The 19990-nt window shown below is 38.3% G+C and overlaps 2 protein-coding genes across 3 annotated transcripts in view; both read right to left on the reverse strand.

Annotated features, from left to right (window-relative positions):
- fnip1 (folliculin interacting protein 1) overlaps positions 1-9130 on the reverse strand; it is a 56906-nt gene extending 47776 nt beyond the window's left edge. For both annotated transcript variants that reach the window (XM_084729945.1, XM_084729942.1), the window contains exon 1: positions 8937-9130. In XM_084729945.1, coding sequence (XP_084586071.1) covers positions 8937-9028 — 92 coding nt within the window. In that variant the 5' untranslated portion in view covers positions 9029-9130. The remainder of the gene's footprint in view (positions 1-8936) is intronic.
- Positions 9131-10435: 1305 nt separating this feature from the next.
- Positions 10436-14286, reverse strand: LOC146319330 (uncharacterized). The gene is made up of 8 exons (XM_084730656.1): positions 14190-14286; positions 13117-13220; positions 12619-13000; positions 12395-12529; positions 11272-11302; positions 11111-11160; positions 10923-10954; positions 10436-10810 (listed from the first exon to the last, which is right to left on the reverse strand). Exons 1-8 carry the CDS (start codon positions 14284-14286, stop codon positions 10436-10438), a joined length of 1206 nt encoding a protein of 401 aa, XP_084586782.1.
- Between the last annotated feature and the right edge of the window lie 5704 nt (positions 14287-19990).

The raw sequence follows: 19990 nt of genomic DNA on the forward strand, positions 1-19990 counted from the left end.
CAAGGGCTACATCTAATGATTACTTTCATCATTGATTAATCTGAACATTATTTTCACATTTAATTGATTAATACTTTAGTCCATAAAATGTAAAAAGAAAATGTTCATCACAATTTCCCGGAGCCCAAAGTGACGTCTTCAAATTGCTTAATGTGTTCAAACCAAAGACTCTTCATTTACCATCGTAAATGACAAAGAAAAGCAGAAAATCCAGTCATCATTCATCACATTTAAGAAGCTGGAACCAGCAAATGTTTGACATTTTTGCTTGAAAAATGACTGAAATGTTTAATGGGTTATCAAAATATCTGATTTTTTTTTAATTGACTAATCAATTAATCAACTAATTATTACAGCTCTAAATATATTGTATCGTGGATTTTACCTTTTAGTTTGTAGTATTGTTACATCCCTAGTAGGGCTGAGCATTGGTTGCTATATATAGTGCTACAATTCCTTGAACTTACCATTGTTTTGCTCTGTCTAATCCAGTAAAACAGAAACTCCCTAAAGAAGCTGGCTCACATGATCTGAAAGCACCTGACTACCTGCATACCTGCTGGTTTCTCTGTTGGTTATGATGCATTACGGACTTCTGCATTCCGGCAATCACATGATTCTGAGTTAGCGAAGATGCTGCAACGCCTGGAGGCAACTGCATTCACAGCTACAACACAGTCAAACTGGTTGACTGAGGGGACTCGTACAGCCAGAGGCTGGTAACAGCTGGAATCGAGAAGTACATTTTCAGGAGTCAAAAAGAGTCTGCTGTTGCAGATAATGGACAAAAAGACAAGTTATTTCATATTATACAGATATTAGGTAAAGAAATAAGAACTGAATTTTTCAAAATGTCCCAAGTTTTACATAAACACTATATCTGCAGAATAGTATTTATCAGTATAATTTTAAGAAAAGTCTCTTTATTCTTTGGGAACACGATTTTTGATGATGGGTGTTATTTATGAGTCATGAAATCAGTTGCATATTACATGCTTGTCTTTACACTATGTGTGCTCTATGGCTCACTCCTGTGTCACAACTTCTTCTGAATAAGCAACACATGACAGAAAGTGAGCGATGAGAGTAATGAGTGCATGACTGTGCCTCACAAAGAATCACATGAAGGATCATCAAGCTGATCAGGGGTGTTGACAGCTATGAAGAAATCAAAATCTAAGGTCAAAGCATTCTGCATGAAAATTAAGCTTTTCTTTCCTCTTTGCTCCATTTAGTAATCAAAGTGTCACATGATAGACATGACTAATTGCTCAGCCTTAAAGCAAAGTGATTAGCCCATACTGTCAGTCAGCACATCCTGCCTTTCCATCAAAGCACCTCCCCCACCTTCCTCCCCATCATTTCTCTCTTTCTTGTCTAGAGGCTGAAAGTAGGCTAATTAGGTGACGTGACTTTTGGGTTTGACTTTCAGGATCCCAGCAGACGAACTAATCACACTGCTTGTTATCTGTGTGGACGTCCAATGCCACGTCACTGTGTCTGTCCTGTGCTGATAAGGGTTTTGTGATTGACCAAACAAGGTCGCGCATAAAAAGTTTTATTTTAAAATTTAACTTCAAAGTTAATGAAAAAAGTTAATAAACATGCCATATTCCTCTCAGTGGAAGGTGTCATTCAAAGCACCTTAACATGCTCTGAGGTCAATCCATGGACATTTTGGGTAAACGATAGGATAAAAATTAAGACTACTGTACTCAAGACATCCCTTGTTGAGTGACACACTCTGCAGTCTGTAGTATGTTTAACCCTGCATCTTTGCACTTCTTGTGAGGTCCCCCTGCCCTTGTATCAAGTATCAGCATTAAGTGGGATAACTGGAAACTGATCACCAACAAACACTAGGTGATTATTGTGATTCTGGGAAATGGCTTGCAAGTTCTCCATTTTTAAAATTTGTCATGTGTTGGTATGGTCGTATGTCAGATAATTATAATCAAGAAAGGCTCAACAACAGACCAGTCGTCACCAGCAACCAACTAACAACCCAAGAGGAGCAAAACAGTGGGTGCAACATGGTCACTACAGATGTAACAATATTGAATACCACCATATCCATGGCTGCTTGATATGCTTAAAAAAATCAGAATGTGATTATTTTGATAGACATTGCGACTGCAATATGATTGAATTAGTGGGAATGATCCTTTTTGCATCACATTTTCATTGCTGTTTTAATGCTGTTTTGTCACATATTTTTCCTTAAATAAAAAAAATTGCAGCTTCTGTCAGTTTAAGTGTCTTAAATGTGAATATTTTCTGGTTTCTTCACTACTTTATTACAGTAAACTGAATATCTTTGGGTTGTGGGCTTTGCTTTTTAATATCACGATAGCCTAAATCTCAAATAGTGGACTTTTTATGACGGTATTATCATACTTTCGGATTTTTGTAGCATTGCATTCCTACAGTTTACTATAATCAAGAACCAAGAACCAACTAACAACCCGAGAGAAGCGCAGTAGTGGTTGTAACGTGGTGAGTGCTTGAACCGATGTCCCCACAAAGTAAGAGGACACACAGGCCTAACTAGATGTTAAGCCGACATACCAGCACTCACCAGAACGCGACTGCTTGTGTGTGTGATGTGTGTGCAGCTTTTAAGTAAAACTATATCTTTACCATGACCCTGCAGTTCTGAGAAGGCCGAGTGTGCCCACTTAAAATAGCCCTGATAGGAACCCGATGACAGTCGCTGTCTTTACAGAACCCCTGGCAGGCCTGCAGCATTTTCACACACACTGAGAAGAAAGCGGCAATGCAAAGCTATAACATATATATGAATACATGCTTTAAATATGCACATGTAGCAAAAGTACTGAGTTTGAGCGCAACACACACACTCTACTTATCCAACATGTAGCTTTATGTAAGTGACTGAGAAAGCAGCCATGTGATCATCCCACGAACATGACAGCCTGAGATTGATGAAAGCCTCACATGACACACTGAGTTATGAAAGTACGCAGTGGAGGAAGGACGCCATGTCAATCAGGAACCTGAGACACTACTTCTCCTGTAAACTACCAAGAAAAAAGTATCACTATAAATATATCTGATGCGGTGTATATAATTTTGTTGTGCAATATGCAACATCATGCACTTTCACAAAGTGGGGAAGACTATGGAATATTTTCCACCCAGTTTCAACATTTCATACCAACCCAAAACTGCAATATGCATGTAGAAAATGAGTCAAGTAAAAGCTAGGATGTGGCTTATAAAAATATAATATTTTCAGTTTCTAATTAAGAAAGCCAGTGCCTTTGTGTATAGGCTATATTAAACAGCAAATTAAAATATTTTTTTCATCGTACATCAAAGCTGAAATATTCATTAGAGTTAACATCTTCAATATCATCTCATTCATACAAAACCAAAAAAAACAAAAGCAAATTTGTGTTCAGACATGGCTTAATCCCTATTTGAAATACATCTGGCTTGGTGTATAAAAACAAAAAGGCAGCCCACACCCATCCCATCCTCTCTCTCTCTCTTACACACACTCGTTTCATATCGCAGCACAAACAGCTATACTGCGTGTATGGCCCGGGTCAAGAAGGAAGTTTCCTCCGCAGGCAGCAGCGGCAGGGGCAGCCAGGACAAGCAGTCTGGCCGTGGGTGGGGAGGACAAAGCTATTGGCTGGTGATCAGGCCTCTGACTGGCTACGGGATGAGCCAGGAGCTCTCAGTGTAATGTACAGTATGCTGTCCCTTGTCAAGTGCTGCAGCCAGGGAAAGAGGAGAGGCTTTTTAGGCTTTCCTCCCGGGGTCAGCCAACCTGCTGCCCTCCGTGGTATTCTGGAGGACACAGTCCTCTGCTGTGACAGAGCTCTCGGTGATACATTATACTGGGCAACAACTTTTTTTTTTTCTTTAAAGTTTTTACTAATCACCTGCAGGACAGTTTAGTAGTCCCCAATATAAACCCCAAAGCTTACACAACTGTTTGGGTTGATGTCTATACCGTCTATACTGATATTTTGTAGCAACGCTCCATCAGTTTTGGATGTAAAAATCAGGGATATACAGTCTTTTCAATATCTGGCCACGGGCCACTAAGCCAATAAATTTACATTTTTGGTGGCCCAAACCTAAACTTATGTAAAAACAATACAGAAAAGTCAATGTAACAGAACTTATCCACTTCTCCCATAAATTGTGACGTGATGTTTCCTGACGGCAATGACTTCTAAGCGAGCTGAGGAAACTGGTGGCACACACTGTTGTACATTACATCATTACGTGTTTCATTCTAGCCATTTAAACTCCTGCTTTCATTCATTTCATTGCCATTTTATTTTTTCATAGTCCACCTTTTCTGTTTCTGGTTCTTCTCTAAGAATGGTGTTAGTAGTTTGAGTCGACTTGGTAAACCGAGACTTCAGTAGTCCTGACATATCGGTAGCTAGCTGGCGACAATTTCGTGTTGGCAAAGGCTTGTGGTGTGGGAATAAAAACATGGTGGCTATTTGTGGCCACAGAGTAACTTTTCTTGGCCATGGTTAAAGACTGAGTCCATTTGTTTAGGGGTTTATATCATTCTGTTGTTTTGCAGTAGTGTTCTTTATGTTTTCAAAGCCAAATATTCAAATTTTAGTCAATGTACATGTATCTTCGAGTCAAAATGTTATTTTTCCAGGCCTGTCATTCTTCTGAAGTTTCTGCATGATGACACAGCTACATATAAATTAGAGGTCAAGGGGGGGGGGGGGACCAGAGGGCATCAGTGCTGTAACCTACATCACTGCTTTTTGCTAACAACTAAGTGGAGGTTTAAAAAAAAAACTGAAAAAGGAGACAGACAGAGTTATCCTTCAAAGGCCAAACCCTGTGCATCAGTGTATTACCTGTAGCAATGAGCGCTCCATCAATTTTGGGTATCAAAATATGCTAAAAGTAAACACAAATACACTCAACAAATGTAACACGTCTCTCGCAGCTGAGGTGCAACAAAGTATTGCAAAAAATTAAATCTGCTGTACAAATTACACTGACACTGTTAGTGCTTCTCACGATGACATGATATATACCATGTCCGATCTATTGCTATTATCTTTCATTGCTAAGTGAACATCAGATTACAGGCTAATACTGGATCTTCTGATAGGTCTAGCTCTACTATTACAGACCAGATTTAGTTAATAAAAGCTTCAGGGAGCTCCGATTACAGTGTGCAGGCACTTCTCTATTATTTCCATAAGGGACAGCTTTATTCAGGGACAACCTGCCAGATGTGTTCGAGTGAGAGTTTTCAAAGTCTTACTTGAAATGGACTGTAACACCGTACCCATCAAACTCGATTCATACTGTCAGCTCTCTTTCACAAACACTCCTGAGTGCAAACAAATACAAGGCATGTAGGTCAGCTGCAGTTTTAATATTTACTCTGAGCTGAATATCAGAATACCGTGAACGTCATCTCTTAAGTTTACCTCTTTGTTTGGTCTCCAATTATACCTTAGCCTCTCTTCTGTCCAGCCTCAAAGTTCGCCTGCTTAACCACCAAACCTAATCAACCAAGACCATCAATGAATTCTGTAATTCACACCTCTTAGAGCTCTTCTTTTCTTCTAACTGGATCCACTCACCCTATCCCACTTTTAAACCCTCTATCAGATATTCTCTTCCTCTCTTTTCAAACAAACCTTCTCAACGTATTCTAGCCTAATCCTGCTACCACCCAAGTGTCCTCTCCATCCATCTCTCCTTGCCTTTGTCTTCTCACAGTTCTGCCCTCTCCAGAGCAATTCATGCCTGATGAATGGGGAGCTCATGCCAGAGGTAAGAAGAGCACAGCTGACCACAGAGTTAACAGAAACGCCTGCTGTCTGCCTGTTTGCTCTCGGACTGAAGCCAGCCAACCACACACACGCATACAAAGCGTTTATATCACTGAGCGCAGGGCACCTTTATGGCAATGGAACGTGCGTTGGCAAAGATATGGGCCAAAGTGCAAGTAACACCACAAGGAGGTGAGCTTTCTGGTCCATTGGTAAATATATCCACCATGGGTGACTGGCCCAGAGCAACATTTTCCAACACAAGTGTATTTAAAACTAAAAAGAGCACTTTCCCCTTGGTGGCAGACCTGACCCTGACCCAGAATGTGTGTAGGAACATACACAGGGAAACTGCAAATCAACTCAGGGAGTATAAAGTATCCTACTGGCCAGCTCACTGATGTATTGCTCAGGCAGGTTGAAATTTGCTTTGGAGTTTGTTTGTTTTTTAATAACAAGTATTTATACTGCTTATACTGACATTATGTCATGCTTTACCTGCATTGTTATACAATCTGAACAAAATAAAACAAAAACAATTTTAGACAATTCTCCACATAATCTACTACTCTGTTAACGTGGTAAGATTGTCAGTATTGGGAATGTCTACTTTGCAGCATGCACCTGCAATCATGATGCAGGATATAGATTTACTGATAATGACCTGCTTCTTATGGCCGATGCCAATAAGATAACTGATAATTTCATTCTTTTGTAGGGCTTCACAATATTATCAGCAATCATTGAATCGGCAGATAAAGGCTTTAAAATGAAATAAAAATGAAATATTGGAATAGACTTAAAATGTCAATATTTCTGCCGATGTGACAGGCCAATAAGACAACACTTTATTTATGCATGCATGAAGCATGTATGTCAGCAGCATTGAGATTTTTTGAAGTGTCTGAAATGGATATCAAAGTTGCTATTTGCAATTACTGCTCAGCGTTGCTAATGCAAGGAGGAGCTAAATCATACTCCTTTAACACTACAAATTAAGTTTCCCACCTCAAGAGAAGTCAACCCCATCATTATGACAAATTTGTGAGGAACAAAGAGAAACAAAATTCTGTCAAGAGCAGCGTTCTTACTTTGCCCATTAAAGCAATGTATTTTATGTCTGCATCTGCCGTTAGTCCATCATGATAACGGTAGGTATGATAACATGTTAAAATTCCACAACAGGAGAGACTTGAGGCTCTCTGCAGTTAGATAGAAAAAAAAAACATACGTGCATATATTGGTATCAGCAATCAGTCAAAATGAGTTGGAAAATATTGGCAAATCAGATATAGGCAAAAATTAAACACTGTGCATTCCTACATTTTTGTATTTTAAAAATACGTTCATAACCTGTAGTTTATGCACACCTGAGGGTGAGAAAGGCAAAGATGTCACAAGCTAAGGTTTTACATGGCTTTGTTAAATACTTAATCGATTACTGTATTCTAAGGTCTGTCTTTCCAGTGTAGCAGACTGTTGCTATGTAGAGTAGACCGTTGCTATGAAGAACAGACGGTTGCTATGGACGTAGTTATGATCATCGTAGACTTTGGAGGAGCAATACAATCATTTGAAAATTTATATTTTGTGTAAAATAATTGATTTTTGTCAGTAACTGTAATAAGCAGGAAAATTTACAGTGTTTAGAATAAACCTAAAACAAACTCCTTCAGCATGATTCCAGTCCTGCATCAGCCTATCAGGGTTTATTTTGCAATGACAGCCCGCTCACTGTAAATTATCACTTACATAGCTCTGATCTAACCAAATCTGACATTACTATTGCAACACAAACTGTTTTGACTCCTGAAAAATCTAGTTTTTCTATTTTAAAAAAATCAGACATATATTTTGGGTTATATAACGCCTTTTGCCCAAGAATTAAAAATGATATTTACATTTCACACTTAAGTAATTCATCCGCTTTAGTGGATGCAAGAAACCTGCAAATAGGGCAGTGGAAAGCATACGATCTTGACTTTCCCTCACTCGTATAAACTAGACATATGATGGCATTTCTATAAACCTGAAAACATCTGTATCGGTCGCTTTAACACAAGCGATAAACAGAAAATGTTGTTTGCATCTCCAGACACTACAGTCTGGCTGCAGAGGCTGCAGCCCGGTTCGCCGTGGATCTGTCAGTCATCAGTGACCGACTGAAGTGATCACATGTGCTCCACACAGAGCACACTGTGTCCTCCTCTGCTGTCTGACGGCACTGGTGAAGAGTACAGTACCGTCGCAGGAATGAGAGAAGCCAGCTGTACTTTGCCCCAAGTTATCGGGGTTATTATAACTAAAGATAAGCGACTGTACTGTCACGTCTGGTTGTTTTCTTGCTTAGCTGCTGTTACCACAGAAACACAAAGAGGGATATGGGGAAGACAAAGGAGAAAGCAGGACACTGCCGCTACAACTTCTGTACCATACTTCGGGGAGAGAGAACGCGTTTATTATAAACTTATTATTACTTTATTATCAACAGCAGACGAGCTGAAATAGTTGTCTAAACGAGCAAAAAGTGCTGGCTAATGAGGCAAGCCGAGTCCCAACAAGAGAACGCGTGCAGCAACCGCGCTATCAGGTCGTGTCTTGAAGGGAATCCTAGATTTGCGGAACTCTCGTGAGATTTGAACGCGTTGTTTCTTCATAGTACAATTTTTATAAACTTGTAATTATTACACTTTGACAACTTTATAGTTGTGATCTGAATAGGATTAGATTCCGAAAATACTTTACTAGGGTAAAGGGGAGATAATTAGTTATGTTAAAGTAGTCATTCTCGCGAGATTCATCGCGAATCAAGGATTCCCTTCTACATATGACCGCACTACAGTCTGGTAGCTAGCATTAGCATTTTAGCTAACCTCACCAACAGACAACACAACACGTATCCCACGTCTCTGCACTTGGCTACACCAGTTTCAAATTAACAGAACTGTACAGCTTTAATTACTTATGTGTTTGCAAGTTCAAAATACACGCCACAGCGAAACTCTGTCATGCCTTCAGACGCTACAGCGAAAGTCATAAATAACGTTAGCCTGCACACGCAAAACGCTACACACAAACCAGAAAAAAAACACTCACACGGGCGCACACACACATACACACACACAAAATAGGTACCTGAAAGCTGGGTCCTCTTTGCTGCATCTCGGGGGTGGCGACGAAAACGCATTTTTCTTGTTGAAAAGTTTCTGGAAGAGAGTCGGAGGCATTTTGTACCAAAATAAAGGTACAGAAGGTCTCTTTTCTTCTCAAATCCAAGAGCAAATCTTGTTCCTTGTAACTGTCTCCATGGGTGTCACAGTCATATGACAGGCATTAGTCACGGGAGCTGCTTGGTAACCCACTACATTTTTCTGATTGGCTGACGGGACGCTGCTGCTACTACAAATTACCTGATTGGCTGTTATTTTTGGCCCGGTACCACGTGGTCAGAGGATTCGCTGTGTTGATGTTTTGTCGGGAATCGTGACAGCATGAAATTTATTCACTGAAATCGTACAAGTGAGACGTCTGAGCTGCTTGTAAGACACATTCAAAAAGACAAAAATGAGAGAAGAGTTAAGGGGGAAAAATCAGGACTGTGCTAAACAAAACATAACAATGGTTTATTTATATATTTATTTATTCATTATTTAGTTATTTATTTGGGACATTTAATATGACGCTCAGAAACGTCTAAATATGGAGAAAGACAGATAAATCACAGATATAGAAAACCACAAAGTGACACCAAAAATAAACTTGCGTTATGACTTCACATTTAGATTACATTCAGCTTTAAGATCAAGATCTTCTGGCACTTCCATGTGCCAAAAGAGTCAATAAAAACAAAGATAAACAAACACAAACATGTATATATCACATGTAAAATAGAAAAAATAATCAGAGAAAAGATGGTTACGGAAAGGAAATACAGGTGTGACATCTAGTGGTCATTTTGCACCAAACACTTGTTTGATAACACTTCTGCATCAGGAAATCAGGGGTTGCTTTGAGGGCTTACAGAGGATGGAAACAGGACATCGAAAAGTGCTTTTTCATAAAACAATGCATTCAAAGGTTCAGTTAAGATACATTGCACATGCAACACAGTTTATGTTGGAACCATAAGGACCAGGTTGAAAAGCAATGTACACTGATCAGCCATAACATTAAAACCACCTGACGAATACTGCAATGGTGTATAGATCCCCCTTGATGCTACAAAGCTCTGATCTGCTGAGGCATGGAGTCCACAAGACTTCTGAATGTGTCCTGAGGTATCTGCACCAAGACATTAGGAACAGATCCTCACTGTAAAACCAAAAAGGTTGAGAAAACTCTTAGTTTCCAAGCAACTTATTTCAATAGATTTTTTGTAAGTTTTGAGCAAAACTCAAAGTCCTAATTTTGAAAGTTTTGCCAACTAATAATGTTTTGTTGAGATGATTTATTTTCCTACAAATTCTCTGGGGTGTCTAAACAAACAAACGTACATATTCACTTTGCCTGTTAGTGGTTTTGATGTTGTGGCTGATCACTGTAAGTTGAAAGGTTCCTTACACTATGTTTGCATGATATTTCACACACAGACATCTCAAGCAATAGTTTAACTCCAGATGTCAGAGGACAGAGGTTTATATGTGCTTATCAGCCATGAGATGAAATAAGGGAACACTTCTGAGGCTAACACACCTTTCTCTCATCCTCTGAAAGAACATGTCCCTATCACTGTCGTCGATAAAGTCGAAGAACTTGGCTTTCTCTGGCCCACTTTCTGCAGGCCTCGGCCTCAGTCGTCCTGTCTCTTCTTCGGAACTGATCTCACCTGCTCTGGATGTGTTTGTCCCAGGCTTCCTCTGCTCAGCCAGGCTGCACGTTCGGACCAACTCGCTGACGTTGTGAGCAGTTAATTTGGTGGCCGGGGTGTGTTTTGCTTCAAAGGTCTCGGTAGTCATTGGGCTTTTGAACCACACTTTCTTGTTGTATGAAATGGGCTTTCTGTTGGTGAACTGAGACAGCAGAAATACCATGACCATGACAATAACCCCTCTTATTTTTAATTTAGACGAAAATACACATCATATTTTAGACACATAATAGATAGCTGGATGATTTTCTTACATTTGGTGTGGTTTTCCCCTTTAAGGCTTTGTCTATGGATTGAAGAATCAAAAGAACCCAAAATTACTGATTAGGAACAATCATTGTAAAGAATTTGTCACGGTAATGGATGACTCACGTTAAGATTATTATTTAGTTCATTATGAGATCATACAATTTATTCAAGATCTAAATTAATGAGTCTTCACCTGATTTAAATGAGTCCATATGTATTTTGTTCTTATCTTCACTGTGTTGGCTTCAAAGAGAAAAGACAGTGATTGATCCAGTGTTTGGTCATATAGATGTTGAGCATACAGCTACTCTGTATCTTATGTTATGCATGTTCAATTTTATCTGGCAAACTCACTTGATATCATCAGCAAGAATCGTAGAGGCATCTGCAGGCAGAGGTTATGTTCTTATCAGACAATTGCCAGGCTGTTTAAAGTACACGACATTCACACCTCAAATTATATTATACTCAGTTTTTACTTGTTAGAGAAACAATTTGTCCCTGCAGAATGTCAGTTTACACATATTACAAGTACATAGTTTTCCTCTTCCCTGTAGTGCTACTTATCCATCTAGATATTTTTGGTGTGAGTTGTCGAGTTTTGGAAACATCAGCTGTAGTGATTGCTGCCTTCTCTTGAATATAATGGAACTAGATGGTGCTCAGCTTGTGGTGCTCAAAGCACCAAAAAAAAAAAAATAATTTGAAAAACTCAACACCAATGTCTCTTTCCAGACATCATAAATTGGTTACAAAGATAATCCACAGACCTCGTTGTGAGCAGTTTCATGTAGGAACCATTTTCTTTCTATCCAACCACAACCTTTAACTGTATCACTGGGTAAAAGGAAGCATGCATCTACTCATGGATGAATGTCTTGTGACAGGGCAAAATGTAAACATTGACGGCGTCCTCCATGGCCGAGCTGTAACCTCTAGTCCATGAGTAGATGCGTGCTTCCTTTTGCGTGGTTGTACTGATGGTAGATGTAGTTCTCTGCTCACAACAAGGTCTGTGGATTATCATGAGAAACCATTTCTAGAAAGAGACATTGGTTTTAAATCTTTCAAATGTATTTTTTTTGGCACTTTGAGCACCACAAGTCGAATGCCATTTACGTTATGAAGCAGCTGAATTTGCAAGATCACGCAAGAGTCCATCCTGCCAGGGTTCAAGTCATACATTTGTGTGTGCAGCCAGTGAGCATCCTAGGAGGGACTACTGGCAGCTACAGGCGTGGTTTTAGGTGTGACGACAGCGGGAAGCGACTTGTCTCAAACAAAAGATGCCATTTAGTTCCACAATATTCAAGAGAAGGCAGACATCTCTACGGCTGATATGTCCAAAACTCTGCAACTGACACCAAAACAATCTGGACAGATAAATAGCACTATAGGCCCTGAGGAAAAATATTTTTTGGATTTGGTGATGAACTGTCCCTTTAAACTACTAGACGCATGTGGGATGCTCTCTTACCGATGATGATAGAAAGGTTGGGGGGCTGATGCATGTGGATGCTCTTAGCATGGCTTACATCCAGTAAGGTGGAGTTTTTAATGGGAAGATGGAGACCCAGCAGCTCGTCCTCGACGGGGAAAGTCAATGTTTCCACTGTGAAAAGAAGAAATTAAAAAAAAAACTAGGAAAGAATAACCTTATATTCTGGTTGTGAACATAGAAAACAATGCACAAACACACACCATAGTTGTCTTTTCTGAAGATCTCTGGGGAGGAAAGACTGCTGGAAGCTGAAGAGGCAGAGGAGGAACAATCTTCCTCATCATCATCATCATCGTCGTCGTCGTCGTCGTCGTCAGAGCTGAAAATTGTGTCTGACTCCATGCTAGAGGATATGAGGCTTTCTGGAGACGATGACAAGTTTTGCTGTTCTTCTTTAAAGCCTTTAAAAGTATCTGCGTTGGAAGTCGTCTGAATGGTTGGTTGACCTGCTCGTGACACTCGGTTGGTAGATTTTTTATTAGCTGGTGTGGCAGGCGAGACGGCTTTGCCTCTGGAGTTTTCAGTGAACGCAGGGCTGCTCAAGTGTAATGCAGATTTGCAGCGGACAGGCTTAATGCAAGTCTGTAAAGGACATGCATAAAGCATGTCAATATTATTATTATTAACATGAAGAGAATCGATGTCACAATTTGTTATCCACACATATAAAACATATATTTACTAGTCAGAATACACACCGCCACTGGGCTGCTTGGTTTGACAGTGTAGACTTTAGTATCCTCCAGCTCAGGCTCCTCTGGAAGTGCTTCATAAAGCTTCTTGGGCAAAAATCTCCTGCACTCTGAAAGGTTTTGATAAAGGAATGTAAAGCAAGTTGCAACTAATCAATTCACCTGAATTTAACAGGACATTGATACATTAATACAGTCATACTCAGCTTGACAGTGTGGCAGGTGACCTTTGACCATTTTCTGCTTAACAATGAAAATAAATTTATCCCATCATGCAAAACTGACATATCTGTTCCTCGAAAAAAAAAGTGTCAGTCAACGAGACTGTCAGTGAGACAGATCTTTTTGTGATGTGCAAAGTGCAGTAGGATCGGAAAGGTGTATTTCATCTTTAAACATACTTTTCCAGCTGTTTAATGTCAAATGTTACTAAAAGATGTACAACTAAAATGCAGTTGCATTTATTAACTGCAGTAAAATACCTGCCTTATCTGTTATGTAGGCCAATGGTCAATCCTTGTACCAAGTTAATTTTAGGGCTATTTAGGATTATCTTCATCATCTATTAATCTAACAATTATTTTTCATGATTAATTGATTAACAGTTAAATGTTGATCACTGTTTGCTGAGAATTTGGACATTCTGATTTTTTAAAAAATGATGGCAAACAATTAACTGATTATCAAAAATAGTTTACAATTATTTTAATAGTCGATTAATAATGAAGTAACCGTTGCAGCTCTAGTTGATTTAATTAATTTAAGTCAGTTAATATGAAAATAAAGAATTTTTAAAGAAAGATAAGTTATGGGCTTTTAAGGTTCATTAATTTTATCTGATACAGTAAATAACATTATTAGGGCTGCACGATATGGGAAAAAAAAATCATACTGTGATTATTTGACAGATTTAACAAATAAAGTGAAGCTCATCAGTTATTTTACAGTTTGATAACCGAAGCCGATCACAACCAAAGTGGTGTGAATACCATGAGCTGATTTTATTTAGCCAAAAGAAACATACTTTACTTTCAGCGTGTGTTAAAGCTGATGTGTGTGTTAGGATGTGTATTTCTTACTGTCTCGTCTGCTCAGTGTTGTCTTCATTGGTGTGTCTTGTTTGTTTGATAATCCGCTGCCACGACTCAGTTTGACTCGACACTTGAATCGATTCATTTTCCCATTAAACTGACGCGTTTGATGTCAAGTGTGTAATATTATCTTTTTTTTTAAAAAAAAAAACCCTAATAAGTGTGTGATATTATCGTAAAAACTAAGAAAGTAACGGTTGAAAAATCAGGCCTCGGATGCTAAAAACACTCAAACTCGTCTTCTTCGTTCTCAGAGCGGCGCCTAGCAACCGATCGATCACACCCGCGGAGCCAATCAACCAATCAGCTGCTGATGACAAAGGAGCGGTTATTGGCCTGTAAGTTTAAAATTCTGCGGCGGAGGACTTTCAAAATAAACCATCAGTATCACGTTTCACAGGTGTCATGAACGCATAACACACACCGGTGGGTCTGTGACACTAAATTATCTATCACGTTTTTCCAAGTTTTGTGCAATATTACTTTTCTATAATACACAGTTTTTAATTTGTGCAGTATTACTAACCTATAAGGCACTGTTTCTGCATATATTCCTTATACACTACATGTTTTAGATTTCACTTATATTTGATGCTTTGTTATTATTGTTCCATCTTATCTTAAAATGTCATTTATTTATTTTTTTACACAAACTATTTCCTTTCCACATTTTATAGGCCTGTCACACCCAAGTCCCGGGTTATGCCTACTCCTGTTCTTTTTATATTATCTTTATATTTTTATTGTATGTTATAATCTGGAATTGGAATTTTTTAGGTGTCTTTCTGCAAGTGTGACTATGTATGTTATAGATATTCTGTGTTGATATGGTGCAAATATTTTGGTACATAATATATTTCTAATACATTTATCTTGTGTTGTTTTGCCACAAAACTAAGTAGAAGTTAAATGATTCCAAAGGACATTCATGAGGGGGTCCCTAGATTATTTTCTGTCTTGTAAGAGGTCCTTGGCTGAGAAAAAAAAAATTGAGAGCCTCTGACACTGTGTATGAAGAGTACTCACTGCCACCTAGTGGTCATTATCAGCAATTACAACATTTAAAGTTTATATATCAATTTTTAAAATTAAGTGTAAATCACAATTTGGGCAATTATTACAAATGACAACATTGATATCAAAACTTGTAATTGTATAATTGTATTCATAACAAGATCTACTAGCTTTCTTTTGTTCTGGTGGAAAGTAAATTAATTAAAAGTTAAATTAAGTGAAATCAATTAAATCATTTTTGAATTAATATTTTAAGTCAAATTATTAATTTGGTATAAGTAATCACCCTTCACAGTGTTTCAAGTCATTTTTAAAGGAAGACAAATTTTTATTTTTGATGTTTTCAGTACATTTAGCTGGTATTATATCTGTACTTTTACTTACTAATCATTACTTGTAATGGAGTATTTTTACATTATGTCTCTTAAGTACTGGTACTTTTACTTAAGCAAATTATCTTAGTTTTTCATACCAGCAACAAGGCAGATGCTTGTACTTTCAGAGATACCTTTCAAAATAAAACATTTAGACAAACAGCATTGAATACACCATGAAAAAAAGAAACAAGACCCTTGTTTAAAATCATTCCAGAATATCTTTTATTTCATTGCCCGTGTCCGATTCCCAACCCTCCCTCATCCCTATTGCTGCACTCAATCATTACAAGGATATGGTGCTGATTCCAGTTTACAGCAGAATAGATAAATAAATAAGTACAATTCATCTCACTACACGCATAAAGAGAGAAAAAAAAATCCATTCAAACCATTGATTTAATAAATATGCTTACATCTAGCTGTCCTCGTTTATGTACATCCACATTGTTTATGCTTTGGGACAAATAATCAACTTAAAAAGCCTATACATTACTTCTATGTGTAACCCTCCAAGAAAAAAAAACGTGTTTTATTTTGTTCAAAAGTTGACGGCTGTTCTACGTTCCTTCACTGTGAGTTGAATTCATCAGCTTTGCCTACGTTACAAAGCCTTGCACTAGCAGCAGTGGCTGTGGGCAGCTGCATACAACCTGCTATTAATGGCCACAAAGAAATACTCGTCTTTTTCAAGTCAAATGCTAATGGTCCCAGCATTGCAGGGCAAACTGCATGCATTGCCCTGAGCCCTGGTTTTGCATTATTTCTTTTTTTTTTTTTTTTTCTCTTTTACCTGACATACTCTTTGTGCAAAGATGGATGTAAAGGAAGTTGTGATTAAATCTTGATGATTGTTTCAGTGGGCCAGTCCTTCATATAAACAAGGAGCATGCATGCTTAAACGCTGATCACAGCCGTGTAGAGATGACGTACAGATTGAGTGAATACATGACAGGAACTGTGATTTGGATGTGGCTCAAACATTCAGATGCTCCACATAAAAACAGTGTGGACAGCAATGATTTCTGAGGCAGGAGCTGCTACTCTACCGACCTTACCATCTTAATTTAGACCTCAAACAGGAGGACGTGTTTTTGGTCTAATTCACCATATTTCACGCGGCGGCTATTTCCCTGTGACATCATGCTCAGAGTGGGAAGCTCAAATGTCGTATAAATGTTGAAAATTTGACAAATCATATCATTGCACCACTTCCTGATTGATCAGGAACTGAAACGATAGTGAAAATCTGGAGGACACTGGACTATATTTCAAGCTAAAGTAACATATTTGATAACCCATTAGCTACCATGAGACAATAGCTAACATTAGCATTCAACCATATCCTAGCTAACAATATCATTTGAAAGCGTTGCAAATACCAGGGCACATCTGGGACACCTTCATTTAACGCTAACCCTGGATATAAAACACACTGCATGTATCAAGCTTGCAATGTAGCCCGTCGTTAAAGTTGATGTAAATGTTGAGGTTGTCAATAACGTGACATTTTGGGAACATAAATTTCTTTGCAGTGTTCATACAGATGACAACAAACACAAAAATGTTGCATAAAAATGTAAGATTAGACTGTTATGTTGTTGTAAGATAACATACCAGTAGGCTAACCCTGTTTTAGCTGCTTAGCTCACATATTTGGACAAGATTTGGACAAATTTGATTACATTCAGTGTGTTTAACTTCCAGGTTTAAGTAAACATAATAATTTTGTAACTACCCAACAGTAACAATAGTTAGGAAGTGGTTGAATGCTAACATTAGCTATTGTCTTGTGGGTTATATTCATCTTGCAGTATGGCTTGATTTTAACTTTCCTTTTTTTTCTAGCGTGTTTAAATTCCACGCTTAAACAAATTTACTCAATATTTCAGAATTAATTAAATTTATTTCTTAATTAATTTGCATTGTGTAACACTATCAAACAGTAATGTTTGCTGGGATGTGGTTGAACGCTAACATTAGCTGTTGTCCGAACGTAGCTAATGGGGTGTCAAATATGTTATTAAGGTTGCAATATGGTGTGATGTCCCTCCAGATTTGAACTTTCCATCGTCTTTTCAGCTGCTGATCAATCGGGAAGCAGTGAATTGATGACAGTTTGCCAGAATCTCTATGTTTAAACGACTTGGAGCCTGAACCGCAGCAGCCCGTGTGACGTTAGAGGAAAATGGCCATTGTGTAAATATGGCGAATTGCACAATGTTCGGGTTGAACATAAGTCCTTGTCCTTGTGTCAGATCAGGGGAGATTCATCAGGCCCTGCATAATGGCAGTGCTGTCAGCAACTTGTTCAAATGAAAATCTACTTGTTTCCACTGAGGATAAAGTTAATTTCTGTCCCACATGGTGTGAGCATTATCACAGATTATCTAGACATCTCCTTGAGCTACGCTATACACAAAGACATCACACTTGCTGTCGTACAACCGTGGATTTTAGGTCATGTTCGGCTGGTAGGTTTAAAACTGATGGAGGAGAGAAGAGAGCCGAATGACTGGAAAAAGGAATGGATTGCTCAACGTAAAAGTGACAATGAGTTTCTGGTGCTGGGGACAGAGCATTTAATGGTTTGTTTGGGTGGATAGCAGGTAGAAATGTATGAGAGATTTAAAATGTCTAAATTAAAACATATCAAACATAGAAATAGCAAAACACAATACACATTGTTACATGCATTTTCCTTTTCTGTATGCATTTAATGTGTCCTAGTCAAATGAAAAACATGTTAAAATAACAACTGACCTTCCCTAAACCCGCCCCTTATCGTTCTGTGACAGTAACAGTTGAGCTAGCTTGGTACCTCAATCAGTACACTAAAAAGTAAACCAAATTTTGAAGTTGTTTAAAAGATGTTGCTGAGGGACCTGTAAAAGTAATATATAGCCACATTTTAAGTTAACAAATTTAGCAAAATGCTAGCTAATTAGACAGTTAACAATTGAAGTGGATAAGCTAGCTGGTGTGCTAGCAATTAGCCATCAGATGTGCCTAGCTAGCTAACAATTAATTTTATGCATACAGTTCAAAGTTACAGGGACAGTGAACATCAAAAAATATTTCTCTAAATGTGCCAGTTTAGCCACCTTGGCTAATTTTCAACTGTGCAAGGCAGGTTTAATAACAACAGTTGATGTGGATGAGTTAGCCAGTTAGCTAGCATTCTGCTGACATTGGCTTTAAATGAGACTACATATATGGAGCATTTACAGGTCCCCGAGCAACATCTTTTAACCATCTTCAAAAGTTTTGTTTTCAACATAGACAAGCATAGCTAAGTACAGGAAACAGGAAAGGAGGGAGTTGGCCAAGGTTTTGGTCAATTATTTAGCTTTTTGTCTTTAATAACAGAATTGTTTTTCATTGCTACATGAATTTTCTAATGCCACATTAAAATCAAATCACATCACAGAAAACAAAGTGAGATATTGCATTTGCGTATTGTCCAGCAGAGAGCAGCTTGTACACATTAGGTCACACTGTACAGTCATTTTCTGAAATTTGTGCTGTCAGAAGAAATGTGTCAATGAGAGCTGACTGTCAGAAGATGTAATGTTAAGCACTGAAATATACCTTCAGCCTGTCAGGCAGTTTGAGTTATCCGCCTTGTGGCTGCCTCTTAGCATTAGCTAATCAGTACAAAGTGAGTTTGTCATTCTACCTAACTTTGTTGTAAATAAAGTTGTTAAGTTGTTTCTATTAGCTTTAGTTTATACTCCTCCGTTAAACCACATATGATCATTTTAAAACACAAATAAAATTTACGTATGTATGTCCATTTATGCTACAAACACAGACACAACACAGAGAAAACAGCAAAAAACTGTTGATTTTGATGGGCCGAGTGGGATGAATTTTAAAGTCTCAATTTTTAAGTCTCTAAAGTCTCTGGAGGAAGAAACTGTTCTGTAATCTGATGGTACGACAACGGATACTTCTGTATCTCTTGGCAGACAGCGGCAGGATGAACAGGCTCTAAGTGTCTTTGCATACTGTCATACTGCCAACTGTCACTCATTAATGTAACCACATGTACAGTCAATGGTGTCCCTTTGGCTGGGTAGCTGACAGCAAATGCTAAGCTCCACCTACAGCCCCGCCCCTAACATTATGACTGGGCAGTTGATTGTTTTTCATTTTGGGATTGACAATGTGTTTCCATTTCAAAAAGGAAAAGCTCTCCTGCATAGCTGCATCAGAACTAATGACAGTGCCTTGTATTTATTATCGGCAGCTCTATGTTGCTGGACAAAACTGAAATGCAACATTTGATTTGAATTTTGATTTGTTTCAATTCATGCACAACACTAAATCATTGTCCTTTTAACATATGCTTTCACGTAATTATGACACAATAAATGCATACATGCAGTAAAAAGGAAA

This window comes from Lutjanus erythropterus, chromosome 11 (genome assembly GCF_056507025.1).
Source record: "Lutjanus erythropterus isolate fLutEry1 chromosome 11, fLutEry1.hap2, whole genome shotgun sequence".
In the NCBI taxonomy this organism is placed as follows: domain Eukaryota; kingdom Metazoa; phylum Chordata; class Actinopteri; order Lutjaniformes; family Lutjanidae; genus Lutjanus; species Lutjanus erythropterus.